General features: G+C 43.6%; 1 protein-coding gene across 2 annotated transcripts in view; it reads left to right on the forward strand.

Annotated features, from left to right (window-relative positions):
* DAAM1 (dishevelled associated activator of morphogenesis 1) overlaps nucleotides 1–17,018 on the forward strand; it is a 155,343-nt gene that overhangs the window by 124,218 nt on the left and 14,107 nt on the right. For both annotated transcript variants that reach the window (XM_090270937.1, XM_090270936.1), the window contains exons 17-20: nucleotides 7,119–7,203; nucleotides 11,921–12,027; nucleotides 13,818–13,906; nucleotides 14,807–14,975. In XM_090270937.1, coding sequence (XP_090127063.1) covers nucleotides 7,119–7,203; nucleotides 11,921–12,027; nucleotides 13,818–13,906; nucleotides 14,807–14,975 — 450 coding nt within the window. The remainder of the gene's footprint in view (nucleotides 1–7,118; nucleotides 7,204–11,920; nucleotides 12,028–13,817; nucleotides 13,907–14,806; nucleotides 14,976–17,018) is intronic.

The raw sequence follows: 17,018 nt of genomic DNA on the forward strand, positions 1-17,018 counted from the left end.
TCTTAGTTTAATTTCCACAGACTCCTAAACTTACAAAGCAGAGCATTCCATGTCAATGTCCATGTTTGTTTTTGTTTCCCAGACAGCCTGTAAAATGGACTTTACTTTTATTTATACTTCTTCACTTCGGAGTTATTTTGACTATTGAGAAACAGTGTCACAGAATCAGAGCCAATGATGAAGCCTCTTTTTTTTTTTTTTTGCTTATAAAGTCATCTTTTTATACTTCAAGGGTATATGATTTCAGACTCTTTCTGAACATTTTTATGACTAAAAGAATATGTAAATCCGACCCTCAGTGAAATGCTAATTGAGCTCATTCAGCCCTGTTCAGAAATCTTTCTTAGGATTAGTGAACCATCACAACCTTGGAACTTGGAAAAAAGAAAGGAAATTTGGGAGCCTGGAATCTGATTGTCACTTCAGGTTGTCTTAGGCATTTCAAGTAACCTATCTGGATCTAGTTTCTTCCTTTTTCTGAAAGGGACTTTCACATTAGGCAAAGATACCCAATGCTTATGAAGGGAATGAAGATGTAAAGAATCCTAAACTTTGAGGCTTTAAGTGTAAGTCCCATTGGTTACATTCTAGAAAGAATGTTGTATATGCATTGAGACTGGTGTAAGGTGACTTCTCTTTCAGGGAGAGTGAAGAGGGAAAGTAGTAGTCTTTAGTTTTTAGATGGTCTCAGAGTAAGTTTCTTTTAACACAAAGCTGCTGCTTGGTTTTCAGCATGGAAGCTTGATCGTCAGCCAGATATATATATTACTTCAGGGACCAAATGCTTCATTTAGTGAGAGAGAAATTGAAGCCTAGTGAGATCCCTGAATTTTAAAACAACTAGCAAGGTAACATGAACACTCCTGTTAGCTAGCATTTCATTTCTACCTCTGGAAGAATGGAAGCTGTGTAAGTAGCCGGGCCCTGTATTTATCCCCACTTTTGCTCCCCGATCACATGCTCAGGAAGACACCACAGAAAATAATTGGAAGTTTATTTGATTTTCTTCTGTAGTATATACACTCTGTTTTGTTTCAATTTTTTTAATGTAAATAACATTCTTAACAGCAAAATAAAATGAAATTTGGGGGAAAGTTTTTTTGTTTTGTTTTTTTAATTCTGGAATTTTTTCTGTATTTTCTAGAGGAATACTTTAAAACACTTTGACAAAGGGAGCCATCACTCTTGGATTTCTGTAGTATTCAAGTGCTCATAGGAATATACCTTAAATTGCGACCCAGTTCCTTACAAGAACATCATTTTCAGTACTAGATGCCAACTAGGACAATTACACTAGTTATAGATAAGACTGCATCTCCTGCTGGCAAATTTCCCATCCCATAATTGAAGGAATTATTTCATATTTGTGGTATGTAACTCCCTTGTTACCTCAGAAGTGTCAGAGCCTAAAGTGACTTAGAACTTGAATGTGTCAGAACTCTCTCTAGATGACAGTTTTCAGACCTTGCCTTGTATTTGTTAGATTACCTATTAAAATCCAATTTAACGAGTAAGTGCTATTACAATGTGCATAATTAAAAGTTATTGTGCATAACAAAGTAATTTTGAGTCTCAGTTGACCGAATGGTAATTGAACTTTATTGATTGGGTTCTAAAACCTTCTCTCCCACAGAGGATTCATTAGCACATGCTTTCCTGCTCACTGATCAATAGTTTTAGCTCTCTCCTCAGGAAAGCACAGGGCTGACATGCTTCATGTGCTGTGGTAAAGGCAATAGAGATCAAGCAGGTTTCATTTTAATTTGTTTTTTTATTCAGTTTTTTAACCAGTCAGCGGTTTTCCTTGCTTTCATCCTCCCCTTTTCGTTGGCAATGCATTCCTACCCACTGAAGGAGCAAGGGGCTTACAGGAGGGAAGAGATCTGCGGGAGCACATTTGACGCTTTTTTCTTAGAGTGTTACCACTTTGAAGCGTCTGTTTGCCTGGCCCTCTGCCGGCTGCCATCAGCTGCACCCACACTTAAGACAGCACTGCTGCCTTGGGAAGCTCACGGCTGATTGCAGAAGAAAGACGACACAGGCAAGATGTCTTGTGAACAATTCAGGACTTAGACTGGTCTGATGGAAGGAGACTGGAGATCAGCCAAGTGGGAGGGCCACCGGCAGGGTTGACCAGGCCAGTGGGCCTCAAGGGGTGACAACAGTTATGTGGGCAGCGGGGGCGGAGGCAGTTCCAAGGAGGCGCGCAGCAGGAAAACAAGGCACTGGACAGGAATTAAGCTGCTAATAACGAGAGCCCTGTAATGGCAGCAGACCGTTATCACTTAGCAGGAATGAGACCAGGCAGGAGAGCCTGCAGTCTGTGCCTGGTGCCTTTGTGAGGGCATAGGCAGCCTGGATCGAGCCATACTCTGCTCATCTATAAAATGGAGACAGTGAACATGGTCCCTTGCAGTGGGCTTGTGAGAATTAGACCGGCAAGCTTCCTGTATGTGGTAGCTGCTCATTCAGTGGCCTGTTTTATGTGTTCCTGAGATCAGAAATTGGTGCAGTTTGGAAGGAGATCACTTTGTTTTAATAAAGTTGCAAGTTTGATCTCTCAAAGGTTGGCAGAGTACGTTGGGATGGGTCAGGAACTGGAAGCAAAGGCAGCCCTGGGGGGGGGGGGGTCTCTTTCTGTTGTCCAGGTGAGACCTGATGAAGGACAGAGTTGAGAGAGACAAAGAAACTCTGAATAGAACTTGGAGACTGATACTGTGCATGGGGACAATGAATGGGAATATTTCCAAGCTGATGTCAAGATTTCTTTCTTTCTCTTTTTAAGATTTTATTTATTTATTTTTATAGAGACAGGGGAAGGGAGGGAGAAAGAGGGAGAGAAACATCAATGTGTGGTTGCCTCTTGCGCACCCCCACCTGGGGTCCGGGCCCACAACCCAGGCATGTGCCCTGACTGGGAATCAAACTAGCGACCCTTTGGTTCTCAGGCCGGTGCTAATCCACTGTGCCATACCAGACAGGGCAGTGATGTCAAGATTTGTTACTATTTCACACTTACTATCTTTCTCCTTGTCTCCTTATTTCATTCCCAAAGGATGGCAACCCTCTCTGTTTCTTATCATAATGACTAGGAATTTAATTCCCAGCAATGAAGTCATTACACCAAATTTCACCACAGTGAAAAGTCTGGTGTATTTCATTTTAATAAGTACATATGTCTGCCGTGTTTGGTTATCCTTAAAAGCTCTTCCTTACCCATACACACTGCAAAAGTCAGTGGCCGTGGACCTGTTGGTCAGAGGCACCTGCCACAGCCTCCCCTGGGGGGGGAGCAGACAATCAGAAAGAAAGCTCTTCCCATCCCAGGGACTAAGCAGGGAAGAAGGTACAGGCCATTTTTATATGCTCACAGCATGAATGGCCAGGGCTACTCACAACTTCTAGAAAGAGTACCAGGAAGATATGAGTTTGAATCAGAAGCTTCCAGCCACCAGGGACGCTGCCTTTCACAGACTTGAGGAGAGCGCGGAATGAGAACCTATTCCTCTGGCCCTAAGCAGAATGAGCAACAACTTTCTACTGCATGTCTGTAGGCAGTGTGTGGCGATCTAAAATTCACTCTGCTTTATTCCATAAAACAGACCTCTCCCTTCCAAACAGGGAAAAAATAAAAAAGACAGAAAGAAACCTGGAAGCTGGTTATATTGCAAAGTGAACCCGCCTAAAAAACACTTTTATGAAGTGTCCTGCCATTCTTTTTTCCAGATGCTCACTTAACATGGCAACCGGGGTGTAGTAAACCACAAAAAGCTACTTTAAAGTAGGAGGATTTGGCTTAAATCCACTGAAGCGGAGCTAAGGCTGATGTAGCCATCCACCCCTAACTTACTGTAATTACGCCTGGATGTTTCAATTCTCTTGGCACATTTTTGAAATACTTGAGTAGAGCAAGGTAGATTTAAATACTGTTTTGAAATGGCCAGTTGTTTCCTGCTTTGAAAAGAAAGTTGAAGTGGATGTCTCAGAAGTTGCCACCCTCCAGCACGCCAGAGTACTGCCAAGCTTTAAAAGCAATTAAAAGGTTAGAACTGGTAGGGTCCTTAAATTACAGAGATTAGCAGCTCATTCTGTGAATGACAGATGATACTAAGAACTGGGCAACCTATGGAAGCATCCCGGAGGGCAGCCTACCCTTCTCCTCTTTCCCCAAAGGTACAGTTTCTTTGTCTGCTCCAAAGGGCCACGTGCAAGGCAGTATGTTGACAGGTAGATTTTCTTAAGTACTATCCATTAAAATCTCAAGTCTCTTTGTGGGCCACATTAAGAAAAAGCAAAATTGTTATGAATTAGGGCTAGTGTTTAGTCCAGACAGCCTCTTGGGGGCAGGGGGGGGTGTTGAGGAACATAAATATATACAATTTCAAAAGCAAGAAGTTCTGCACTCCATATGGGGAGCTAATGAAATGCAAATCCGATACTTCAAGTATTGTTCTCACTCTGATTTTCAGCTCTTTCTTTTAAATGCAAAACAGAAGGACTCAGCAGAACTGTGTCATAAAGTGGTTTCTTCAAATTGGTGTGAGAAGGACACAGAACTAACTTATTTTTTTCTTATAAGTGGAGTTTTTCTCATGATGACTGCAGACGTTTCCGCAGCCGGTTGGTTTTCATCACTGGCAATTTCAGCCTTCCCTAATGTTCTTTCTCAGCCTCGCAGGGCTGCACCATGGTGTCTGCCCTTAATTGACTCAAGAGCCCTTGGTGTCCTGGAACCTACAGCCACCCAGGATATGTATGGTGGAGACCTTGATGCTGGAATAGAGTTGTTTTCCATCATACGTGTTACCCATGCCAACTTGCCTAATTGTTCCATTTAAGTTTGGGGCTTTTCCATCATGACATTCTAGTGGACATCAGGTTTATGGGGCACCGATTGCCCCCAGGTGACTGAAACAATCTGTGGAAGTCTGCTCAGGTCCAGGGTTGCTGTCCACAGCCCAGGAGTTCTGATGGTACCACAACTCAGACCAGGTGCTACAATGGGCCTCATTTTATTTTATTTTATTTTATCTTATTTTGTTTTACTTTAATTTAACTTTTAGAACATAGACAATTGGGCATGTTGCCTAGATACTGTATTTGGATATGAAAATTAAATAGAAGAACATGGTATTAGTAAAATAGGATTCCCAGATTTTTATTCCTTCCCTGTCCTACTTATTGGTACATGAAACAGTGTTCAGTTTAAATGGCAGGATGGATTGTTTTAATGAGATCATGTCAAAATCTAGAGGAAAGGACAAGCCAGAGATGTCCAGAGCGGGCTCCACCTGGCATTCTTTCCTCCTCCCGTGACCTTTGCATCCACCCTGCTCATCCAGCCCACTCGTTTATCATGTATGCTTTACATACTCTTGTGTCTTGAGTATTTTAGCTTATCATTTGATTCTCTCAAACATTATACTCACCTTGAAAATAAATAGCATTTCTTTTAATAGTCCCAGGCTTAATGGGTAGTGTGTGCAGAGAGGAAACTATGGTGAAATAATGGGTATGAGAGTACTTTGGGAATTGTTCATAATAACCCTGCTAAGCACTGTTTAATGATCAAATAACTGCATGTGACTATTACAGTTACTTAAGTATTGCTGCCTTTTTTTCTGGTGTAGAAAAGTCTTCCTTGTAGAGTGCAGTGTACAGTGTATTGAGCCCTTCTATGGCCAGGCACTACGGTCAGCAGTTCACATGTACAGGCATCATTTTACTTTATACACACACACATACACACTGCTTTATTTAGAGGTAGTTATTACTATCCCTATTCTATAGATGAGGAAACTGAGGTTAAAGAAAAACTTTTTTAAGGTCACACTGGCCAGGAAGTATCAGAGCCAGGACTGGGGCCCAGTTTGTCTGATGCCAAAGCTCCTGTCTTCAGATGTTACATTTGAGGCCTGTAAGTCTTGCTCTGTATTTGCTTATGTCTTTCTCTCTAGTCCTAAGTGCTCTTCTTCTTGAAGATCAGAGACTAGAAGAATGGACCAAATGACATTAATATGCCACATTAGTGATAGCTTGTAAGGAAGTGAGATTTTTAATTAAGTCTGGGTCTAATGTTTACAAATAAAACAAAAAATGACTATTGTTACAGCTAATGATCTGATTTAGACATTTTTGTTCTGGTTATGACTATTAGTTGTGTCTACTAAAAACACATTTTTATGTGTTGTTATGTGTTGACTCTTTATAGGCAACACTTTGGTGTCCTGACATAATTGGTACATCCTTATAATATGTTAAGAAATCATATAAACTTATGGTGCACAGAAAACAGATTTGTTTTTTCTTAAATCTTTCCCTCTGAGGAATTTTAGATAAGTAATGTTTATAAAAAGAATTTGGGATTAGCAATCAAGAATGTTGGGTTTGCGTAAAATATTGCCACTTTCTATATATTTGACCATGGGCAAAATATTAACTATTCTGAGCCTCAGTTTCTTTCCCTATTAAAAAAAAAAAAATTACCATCAGTTATTTGAAGTTCTGATGAAATAACATATGAAAACTCCTCAACTATAAAGTGCTTATACATTTTACTTCATATATTAACTATTGTTTAATTTTTAAAATAACATAGATTCTAAACTTATTTAAATTCATTTTTGTTCTGGTTATGACTATTAGTTGTGTCTACTAAAAACACATTTTTATGTGTTGTTATGTGTTGACTCTTTATAGACAACACTTTGGTGTCCTGACAGCAAGCTTTGAACACTCAGGTGTATAACCAAATTAAGATGTTAGTTTTCCTCTTTCATGTGCAATTCATGGATATATTAAAGAAAATGGTTGTGCATGGGTGTTGTTCCTCCTTCTCATCTGCTAATCCCTTGCTGAAGGAAACTAAACAATAGAACATGACAGCTTTGTTCACTGTGTCAGCAGAGCATTACAAAGCCCTGAAAGAATGTTAAAGCAGTTTCAAAATACTATTTTTAGGTGCAATATTGTCAGGAAATAAGCTTTTGCTGAGAGATTTTTGAGCAAAACAGTACTTGAAAATCAGCAGCTGAAGTAGCAAAATGAATTATCTTCCATTAAATTTTAATGCTCAAGCCAGTAATGTTAACAACAAAAATAAAATATTCTTTCCCTAGGTTGAAATTATCCAATGATGAAATCAAACGGGCAATTCTAACAATGGACGAGCAGGAAGATCTGCCCAAGGACATGTTGGAACAGGTGAGCTGCCAGACATACCTCAGAGCACAAGTGACAGCTGACTTTCCGCAGGGAGTGAGATGTTGAGAGAATCTGTTTGTTGCTGGTAGAAAGTTTTTTCATCTCTGAATTGAGGAGGTTGAGCCCAGGTTTCACAGGGTTCTATTAGGAAATTACATGACTTTATTCTCCCCATGTTCCTCAGAAGGATTGGTGAGAAGCGAGGCAATGAGTTTGTCAGACGCCTGGGGTCCACAGTGCCAGCTCTGTCCTTCATACTGCTGTTATTATGCCTTTGTAGGTCATACATATCTGTTAGCTTTAGTGGGAAAATCTCTTCCACAGGAATATTCAGAATCTCACTAGCACTGTAAGATCACACACTGTACTACATAAAGTGATCCAGTACTAAATCCTTAATATAATTTGTCCCTTTAAAAAACATTTAGTTTCTTTTAGAGAGAGGGGAAGGGAGGGAGAAAGAGAGGGACAGAAGCATCAATGTACGAGAGACACATGGATCTATTGCCTCTCACTCGCCCCCAATTGGGGACCTGCCCTGCAACCCAGGTCCCATGCCCTGAATGGGAATGGAACTGGTGACCTCGCGGCTCACAGGCCAGTGCTCAATCCACTGAGCCACACCAGCTTGGGCACAATTTATGTCTTGGTCTTGGTTTGCCATTCTCACAACCACTGTTAAACCTCTAGCACTGTCATCTATGACTAAATACTCATATATGTTGTAAGGTGGGGTTTAAATTTCTTGAGGCTCAGTCTCATCTCTAAATTGTATGGTATGCTCTTTGCGTCATAAATGTCAGAAGTATGGGATGGGTTTATAAGCAGTCAGCACACACCTTGTTCATGGTATTTGGAGATAATTTGCATTATCCTTGGCAGGCAAGTCGGGTGTGGTGACCTAGCCTCCCTTCATGCAGTATTTCTATAACACACTGTGCAGCCACTCCAGCTATGTCATGTGTTATTCAGCAGCTTTGTTCATTTGCCCCCAGATGACAGTGTTGTCAACTAGCAGATATTCTAGGGATTATCACCTGTCTCTCGGTCTTGGCCTGAACTGTTCTGTGCTTTGTAGAGATAGTCTCGGAATGCTCTAAGGCTGTTCTGTCTCCTTGTCTCCCTGTCCTTGGGACAGAATCATATTTGAGTGATTTTGGTCATGAGGTCCATGTTTGTTAGAAGCAAGTACACATAAGGTTGACTTGGACACACGCCATCATGATTCCAGGCTGAACTTGAGGGCTTCTCTGAAGGCAGGCTCAGCTCCCAAGAGCGAAGAAAAAGAACATTTTGTGTTGCCCTCAGTGATCCTGGGTGGTGAGGCTGCTCCATGTGGGGTGCCTGTGTGCGTGTGTGTTTTTAATGGTTCCCACTGGTGTCCTAATAGCCTCAGACACAAAGCAGGAAGGAGTGCTATGTGAGGTGTCACCGCAGCTAAGTGGACCTGCCCTCCCTGAAGCCAGGGTAGCTGCAGTTGTCCCAGTTGAAAACCCTCACACTTAGCAATAGGAAAACTTCATGTTGTCTTTTTAAGGTGTGATTTGGTTATCAAAATAGTTAATGGACTGTATTTCCAAGTCTGTTAGGACACTCTGTATATGAATAGTTTAAAAGTAATTCCTAAACTTCAGATTCATTTTTAGAGCATTTTATAGCTCCTCCATGTACTCCTCCCTCCCTCACTGTGTATCAGTCAGAACGGCCTCTGTCCCTCCCCGGCCCTCCGTGGCCGGCACCACAGTTGTCCTCATCAGAAGTTGCTGGCCCTGAAGTGAAGAGCCGTGCAGAAAGCTGCCTTAGTCTTAAGGCCTTCAGCCCCTGTTGACAAGGTCGTGTGTTTGAAATTCCACAAGATCTGTTTACTGTGAAATTGCATCCAGCAAAATTCTTCCTTGATGGAAAGGATTTCAGAATATTGCCAAAAGGGCTTGCAGTGCAAATAGAAAGTACTTCAAATAAATACAAGTAAGAAAGTCAATCTTCTGAAGCAGAATCTGGCCAGCTAGATTTTGACCTGGTATCTCTGATAATTCTGTGTCTCATGCTCTGCTCATTTCTCATGCTCTTTCTTTTCCTCCTGATTCTGCCACTTCTCTGTTCCCTTTTCCTTCATACAGCACTCTTCCCAGACAAGCATGGAAGCCAGCATCTCTTTACTCGCCTCTATGATTTGCATTTGAGCCATATTCATTTCCTCCTCTCCTGCTGCTTTTAGCTACTGGGCTCAGAACTCAAAAGAAATCAATACACTGTTTCTTGGTGTTTGTCTAACTCTTTCTTAAAACGATCTACGCACAGTCTGTTTTCTTACTGTGTTTTGAGAAGGACTGCGCCTTTAGCATGTTCCTCTTCCTAGTCTTTTGTTCATAATGAAAGAGAGTTTAGTGACGGGTTATCCTGAACAGGGGCCTGTGGGCTTGGCAGAAAGAGTGGGGGTGATACCTAAGACTAGCACTGAATTTCCTTGCCCAGTAGGTAAAAATCCAAACTAAGGGGGGAAAGCAAGCCTTCTTTTTCTCTCTTCCTTCTTTATTACCCTTGCCTACTACCTTCCCTCCTTGTACTGAGGAAAAACAAGAAGTTTCTTGTCCTGTCCACTGTCACTAAACACTGGAACATAAATGACCAGAAGCTATCAAGCCACCTGACCTATGAACTCCCTGGCATTCACTTCCACCTCCCCACCCTCTTCTCCCCCATTAGGAAAGAGGGGTGTCCCTGACCCATCCCATCCTTCTGCTCAGGGATTTGGCCAGATTGGAGAACCCTCCTGCCCCTCTCCTAGATCTTTCACCTCTCCCTCTTGACATGTCACTTGTTTGAGTCTTTTAAGACTGCACATCGCTGTCCGGCTGCTCTCCTCTCTCTTTAGACACAGCCCAAGTTCTTGAAAGCCTGTCCCCGCTCTCCTCCTATTTACTCTTCTTCAGCTCACTGCAGTCTATCTTTCCCACCTTCCTAAAGCTGTTCCCGCTGAGAACACATGAAGTCCTTGTTGCCAAAAAACCAGGGGGCACTTTGCAGTCCTTATCTACCTGGATTTCTTGGTGGTGTGTGACACTGATGGCCGCTTGCTCCCTGATGAAACACCTCCTTCCTTTGGTCCTGTGATTCCACATAGGCCCCTCCATTGTCTCCTTTGAAGGTTCCTCTTCTTGGCCTCATCCCTTAAATGCTGGCTTCCCTGGAGCCCTGTTTTTTTATCTCTTGATGGCTATCCAGGCTGCCTCACTCACCGGCATGCATGTTACAACCAATACCAATGCTTTCTCTTTACAGCAGATTAGGATCTGAGACCCATCTGTCCACCTGCCTTCCAGAAATCACTACTTGGTTCTCCTGTCAGTATTTCAAACACTAAGCTCACCTCCCCAACCACCCTTCATCAGCCTTTTCTTCTTCGGTTCCCTGTTACACTCCAGGTACATTGTTGTCTAAGCCAGAAGCCTGGACTTCATCCTTTTGACTCTCGTCTGCCATAATTCATTCATCAACAAGTCAGGCCAGTTCTCATCAACCCCCCTCAGTAGCTCTGGATTCTCTCTACTGCCCAATCCAGGCCGCCATCCTCTTTCACCATCTAATCTCAATGCCCCTAATACTTTCAGTCCTTCCTAATTCTGTCTCCATTCCTTAGGTGCAGTAACCTTTTTAAAATGTAAACTCATTCCTCTACTTAAGACTTTAAGTTTATCCCAGTACCCTCAAAATAAAGACTGAGCTTCTTCTAAGGCCTTTGCTACTCCCTGACCTTGCCCACAGCTTCCCTCCTTCACTGCCCTCACAGCTGCGTTGCCCATGCCAGACCCCGGCAATGATATACACTCTGCCTGGAATGTATTTCCAACCTCATATCATTCGCCTTCTCCCCTGTAGTTTCAGTTCTCGTCCTCTGCTGATCACACCCGTACTGAATGCCTTTTCTGAGATGCCGTAGTTAAATCCAACAAACATTTGAAAACCTGCTAAGTGGAGCACCCAATGTTAGCATCAAGCAATGGGGAGGATCTTGGGTTCCACGGAGTCAATGTAATTTTTTTTAATGCCCACATTTTAAAAATTTGATTGAGAAAACAGCACACAGGCCAGTGCATACCCATGCACATGTTTGTTCCTTTAAAGGAGATCAGACACACACAGAAGTACTTTTTCCACTTTAAATGTTATTGCTATTTCTTCCACATTCCATGTTCATTTCTTCCCCCAAAATAAAATGTGGAATTAAAAATTCAAATCCTGCCGTGTTCCTCTCATCCAACTCTTACATGGAGCAAGGAGAGAGAGGGATGGAATTAGATAAGCCAGACAAGCAAACTGAATGGAAAATGGAAAACCCACATAGAATAACTCATTCCAGCACAATGTAATAGAAATAAGCATGGAGCTGGGAGTCAAGAAACAAGCTCTATCTCTGATGATGACACCCACCTGTTTTGTAATCCCAGGTGAGCTTTTTAATCTCTTTGCACCTCATGTATATCGTCTTCTAATGAGAGGGTTGAATCTCCAAAATCCCTCTAATGGTCTATGGAAAGTAAGTCCTGGCAAAGAATGGCCACAGTTCTGATTTGAGAGGCAGTATAATCACTTGTGAGCAGAGCTTATAAATTAAACAAAAGTTAAAATTTCATCTTGGGACAAATTACTGAAAGTATGAAATATTACTGAAGTTAAGTTAAAAACCTCACTTTTAATGTGTGTGTGTACTTTTTAGCTCTTGAAATTCGTTCCTGAAAAGAGTGACATTGACCTTTTGGAGGAACATAAACATGAACTGGATCGGATGGCCAAGGCTGATAGATTCCTTTTTGAGATGAGCCGGTGAGTTTAAAAATGTTAAGATGCCCTACCCCTTTACCCTTTCTTTCTAAGGAAGTTAAACTTTTGATGCACGTTGAATTGTTTGCTTTAACTTGAAGCCTTTTTGAATTCCAGAATCTTTTTGAGCCTGAGTTGTGTGAAATTTGTTTGTGTAATTGAGTTCTTGTCCATGGTGAGACAGGGTCAGGGTTTCTTCACAATTATCTCTATTTCTGGGCCCTTTTGACTCATGAGCTTTGACCTATTCAAGTCATAGCTTTTCCTGGGTCCAGTCGGTGTCGCTCTCCTCACCTTTTTGATTTTGGGGGATTATAATCATACACACACCCCGCCAACGTCCTCAGCATCTCAAGGTTGTTGTAAAACAGAAAATGTTGGGCAGACTCTGATGTCAGCCTGAAGCCATCTAACTGAACAGCTGGGGTCTAGATGTCAAATCCTGGCGGTGCAGACATCACTAATCGATCATGGCATTCTTCCCACAGAGCCTTGGCAAACTTTGCCAGCCCTTCTCCAGAAGCCTCCGAGGCAGCCACTGCTTCTTAATTGAGTTTGGCGTCTGAGCTGAGGGTATTTGCCATCCCAGGCCTAGCGAATTGATTCCACATTAGAGAAGGACCAGTGGTCCTGGAACTCTCAGTCAACACCAGGGCAGCGCTCCTCCCGAGGTCCGAAGGTCAACAAATGTAGTCAAGGTGGACATGACTCTTACTCTGTATTTCTGCCCTGTGCAGACTTATTCTTGTTGTTCTATCTCAGCTTGCCTCCTGCAGTAGGACAAAGGACGGTTTTGAAATTTTAGCAGATGTGCCCAGCAACCGATGTGCAGACAGACCGGGTGGCTGCCCACAGTAGGTGCCACTTAGGGATCGCCTGCGTCTTTGCGTGCATCGCCTCCCTTAGTCCTCCCGCCAGCCCTGCCAGGGCGGCTGCGAGGTCCAGAGCTGTCCTGCTACATTTACAGAGGAGTTAAGCTCCCTGTTGCAGGTCACCTAATAAAGGGAGAACCTGGGCTGCAAACCCAGGTCCATCTGATTACATAGTGTAGTTCTGGAGGAGGGGCTGATCCCTGGTCCTACTGGTCTGAAATTTCCACCAGAGAGCAGGTTGGGCAGTGATTCCCGATGGTCTGGGCCGAAGTGCCCACCCCGACCCCTCAGCAGCACAGAGCTGGTCACCTTGGTGGTGACCAGAGGCCAGTTGGCATCCTTGTTATCTCGAGGAGCCATCTTGGAAGGCAGAGCTTGCCACTCCTGAGGGAGCAGATAGGGAGCTAACTGGAAGAATGAGGCAGGTTTGGGATGTGAGTGAGGAGAGGATGAGTTGAGGAGGGAATGCGGAGGCAGTTAGCCTCTGTGGTTTTGTCACAGGCAGACTTTGTGGAAAGGTGAGAAGCAAGAGAGAAGTGTAGGAAACAGGCATTATTTGCAGCAGAATGGGGAGTCTCTTCATTGGCCTCCTTTTTACCCCTGCTCTGTTCCCTGCAGCTGCTGGGACTCTGAGGAAGGGAAGGGCTTCAGTCAATAGCAGCCAGCCGTTGCCTAATCTGAGGGGAGGTGAAGACCCCGGCCAGAGGGAAGGGGGCCTCTGGGCAAAGTTCCTCCTGCCTTGTGCTCCTGTGCTGGGGAGGAAGAGGGACAGAGAGACAGACAGACTCTCTCTCTCTCTCTCTCTCTCTGTCTCTCTCGGGTTGGAGAGAGTGGTGCTCTGAGGTACCTCCGCCTCCATATCCATTGAGTGAACATGGACGTATCAAGTGAATGTTCATTAGTCTGTGCTTGTTCTTACAGAATTAATCATTATCAGCAAAGATTGCAGTCGCTGTACTTCAAAAAGAAGTTTGCAGAGCGTGTGGCCGAAGTTAAACCTAAAGTGGAAGGTAAAGTCAGAGGGGAAGCAGCCCAGATTGAAAATGATGTTCATCTTAAGTGCCCATACACAAGTGCAATCCAAGTGCATAGAATAAACGGGATTCCTTTGGTGAATTCTTTGCTCAGAATCTTTTGGCATTCTGATGGATAATTACATAAGGTCAGCGCTTGGCTCGTGGGCCTGGCTTGGGTTCTGGAGCTCCCAGCACACCTCCTGGGCTCCTCTGCAGGATTGGGCTTTTGACCACATGGGCGTTGGTAAGGAAGGTATTTGACTGCTACTAGCATTAAGCCTTTAATTAGCTATCTTGCAACAGGGCCTTACTAGATTTTTCTAAGGGAAGATTTGAGACTATCAATATGGATTGATTTTGAGGCTATGAAATTTGTAAATGTTTGAAATGTGGTCAAGACATCTGAAGAAGCAGAGCCCCAGCAGGCAGGCTGGAATCAGGACCCCGCTTAAGCCCTGATCCCTAACAATACCTGCAAACTGGAACATGTAACACAGGACCAATTTTTCTATCGATGGAATTGATCAGTAATCCTATTGCCCTCTCTCACCCCAGGCAAGACAGTATTTGCAAAGGAATGTGGAAAGTGCACTTTCTGTTCTGTGTATTTCTAACTGCTTCTGATTGATACATCAGCCAAGATAGGGTCTGGAAAAGGATAAGATTGTACAACTGACTGGGGGCAGAGGGAGGGGGTTCTCTCGAACAACTTCCCCTGGCTGTGCCCGTCCTCTTGCTCTTTGCTTCTAGTTTAGGTGTTTCATAAGTACCCTGGCCATCTAACAACCCAATCTTACACCTCCAATAGATGCTGTTAGGTGTGTGGAGTTAAGATGGGTATTCCTGAAAAGTCTTGGTTGTAATAGTTGTGTTTTCGTATGTGTTGTTTTAAAGCAATTCGCTCTGGCTCAGAAGAGGTGTTTAGGAGCAGTGCCCTGAAGCAGTTGCTAGAAGTGGTTTTGGCATTTGGAAATTATATGAACAAAGGCCGAAGAGGTAATGCATACGGATTCAAGATATCCAGCCTAAACAAGATTGCTGACACTAAATCCAGTATTGACAAGTAAGTATGGCATCTGCCAGTGCTTGGAGGACCCAGGCGCTTAGGTCAGGGCTTAAACTCGTGCCCCTCAGGTCCTGCACCTCCGTGGTGCTTCAGGGTCCACTTTGCACTTACCTCCCTTTCTCCTCTCCTTCCTCTCTCACAACGGGCCGCATCCCCACATTCCCACTGGGCCAATTATTCTTCATCCATTTTCAGCCTGCAGGGATATCATCTAGTCCACATTTTTTGTTTTTTGGGTCTTCTCAGATAAACTTTTTATTTTAGTATGATACACTAAAGACAAATTCACTAATTATAAATGGGTGAATTTTCACAGATTGAACACATCTGTGGAACTAGTGCCCAGATCAAGAAATAGAATTCTGCCAACACTCTGTAGTCAGCACATGACCCCTCCCAGTCACTGCCCTCCAAGGGAACCCTGTTCCAGGGAAAAGAAAAGGAACCTGACGGCTGGTGACAGAATCTGAAGCTTGTTGGGTTTTCACACATTGAAGCTGGCAGCTCTATGAAAAAATCATGTGTAAAGGTCTCTTGGCTGTTGGTATTCAGCTGCTCATCCCAAGACTTGTTAAAATGCTTCCTAGAAAGGGTGTTTTAGGTGAACCGATTCTTGTTAAAGACACTGAGATGTGAAAATGCTCTGGGGTCATTAGCAGGTAGGGTCGTTAAGAATATTAAGTCTAGTTTCCCTGAGAGCCGCATTTCTCTGAGGTTCTCACTGACTTCAAAGGAGCATGCACAATGGCTTCTGAGATACACTTCTCTGTACCGTCATTCGTTTTTTTTGTTTGTTTGTTTGTTTTTTAATGTGGGCCGTTCACCCTAATTCTTCCTGACTAGTGAGGCTTTTTACTCTATATTTTCTATAGGGTTAGTGAGGCGTAGTGTTGTGGACACCCACATTTTTACATCACGTAGAGGTAGATGAACAAAGGGCAGCTGTTATGTTTTCTCACTGCCACCTTATTTTTAATGTAAGCACTTGATCCTTTTTATGGCACATGCACATTTGATTGTGAAGTACACAGGCCAAGTGCTGTATCACATATTGACAGGTAAAGAAACAGAGGCAGACTCCTTTAGCTTGCCTAAGGTCACAACAAGCAGGGCAATTGACCTTACAGGTTTTGGTTATTAGTCTGTCCACAGCTCTACTCTACAGAAAAAAAAAAAAAAAAGATCTAATTTGGAGGTTGTGGTAACAACAGCATCTTACTTACATATCAAGAGCAGCCACCTCTTTAAGGAAGGATGTTCTCTTCAGCTGGGCTTGCAGGTGGGGGGGATAGGGGTGGAAGAAACCCTCACTACCAGTCAGTCCTGTTCTCCCACTCCCTCTACCAACCACACACACAAGCCTTTGATACCCTTTGCTTTCCTGAACTTACTGATAACCTAACGCTTACTACATGACCCTGGCTGGTTTGGCTCAGTGGATTGAGCGTCGGCCTGCGAGCTAAGTGTCGCTGGTTCGATCTTCCAGTCAGGGCACATCAGAGGAGGAAAACTCTGACTCCAAAAACCTCCGCTGCCTTGCGGCATACCTCTTCAGGGGAAAGGCTAAGGGAGTAAACCCCGACAGAAAATCCGGAGCCGGAGTCCCTAAGGCGGTTTGACGTTGTAGTCAACACCGGCAACTCCTGCGGCGCACCTGAAGCCAAGCTGTATTGACTCGGTCTTTCCCTTGGACCCTTCAGCTGCGAAGAGAGGGGGGGTCTGCTGCATGGGCAACAGCAGACCCTCCATATCACCCTGCCCAGGCTCTGTAGCTTCAGCTTCACTGGAGAGGACACTCCAGCGTCATCGCAAGATGTCGATTCAACACGGGAGGAGACAGATACCGTGTCACTCCCGAGTCGGACTGCACAACCATTCTCGGCGGTGCAGATAGACTCTTAAGAAGCTACACCATCGTCTCTCGAGACGGACGGCTGCCGACGCCGACGACTACATGATTATCTGCTTATCCAAGTCACTGCAGAAATTATCTAATCCACAAGGCTTTTCAAAACAAATCAATTAAAAATTTTTCTGATC

Source organism: Furipterus horrens, unplaced genomic scaffold (genome assembly GCF_987537825.1).
Source record: "Furipterus horrens unplaced genomic scaffold, mFurHor1.1.pri manual_scaffold_3, whole genome shotgun sequence".
In the NCBI taxonomy this organism is placed as follows: domain Eukaryota; kingdom Metazoa; phylum Chordata; class Mammalia; order Chiroptera; family Furipteridae; genus Furipterus; species Furipterus horrens.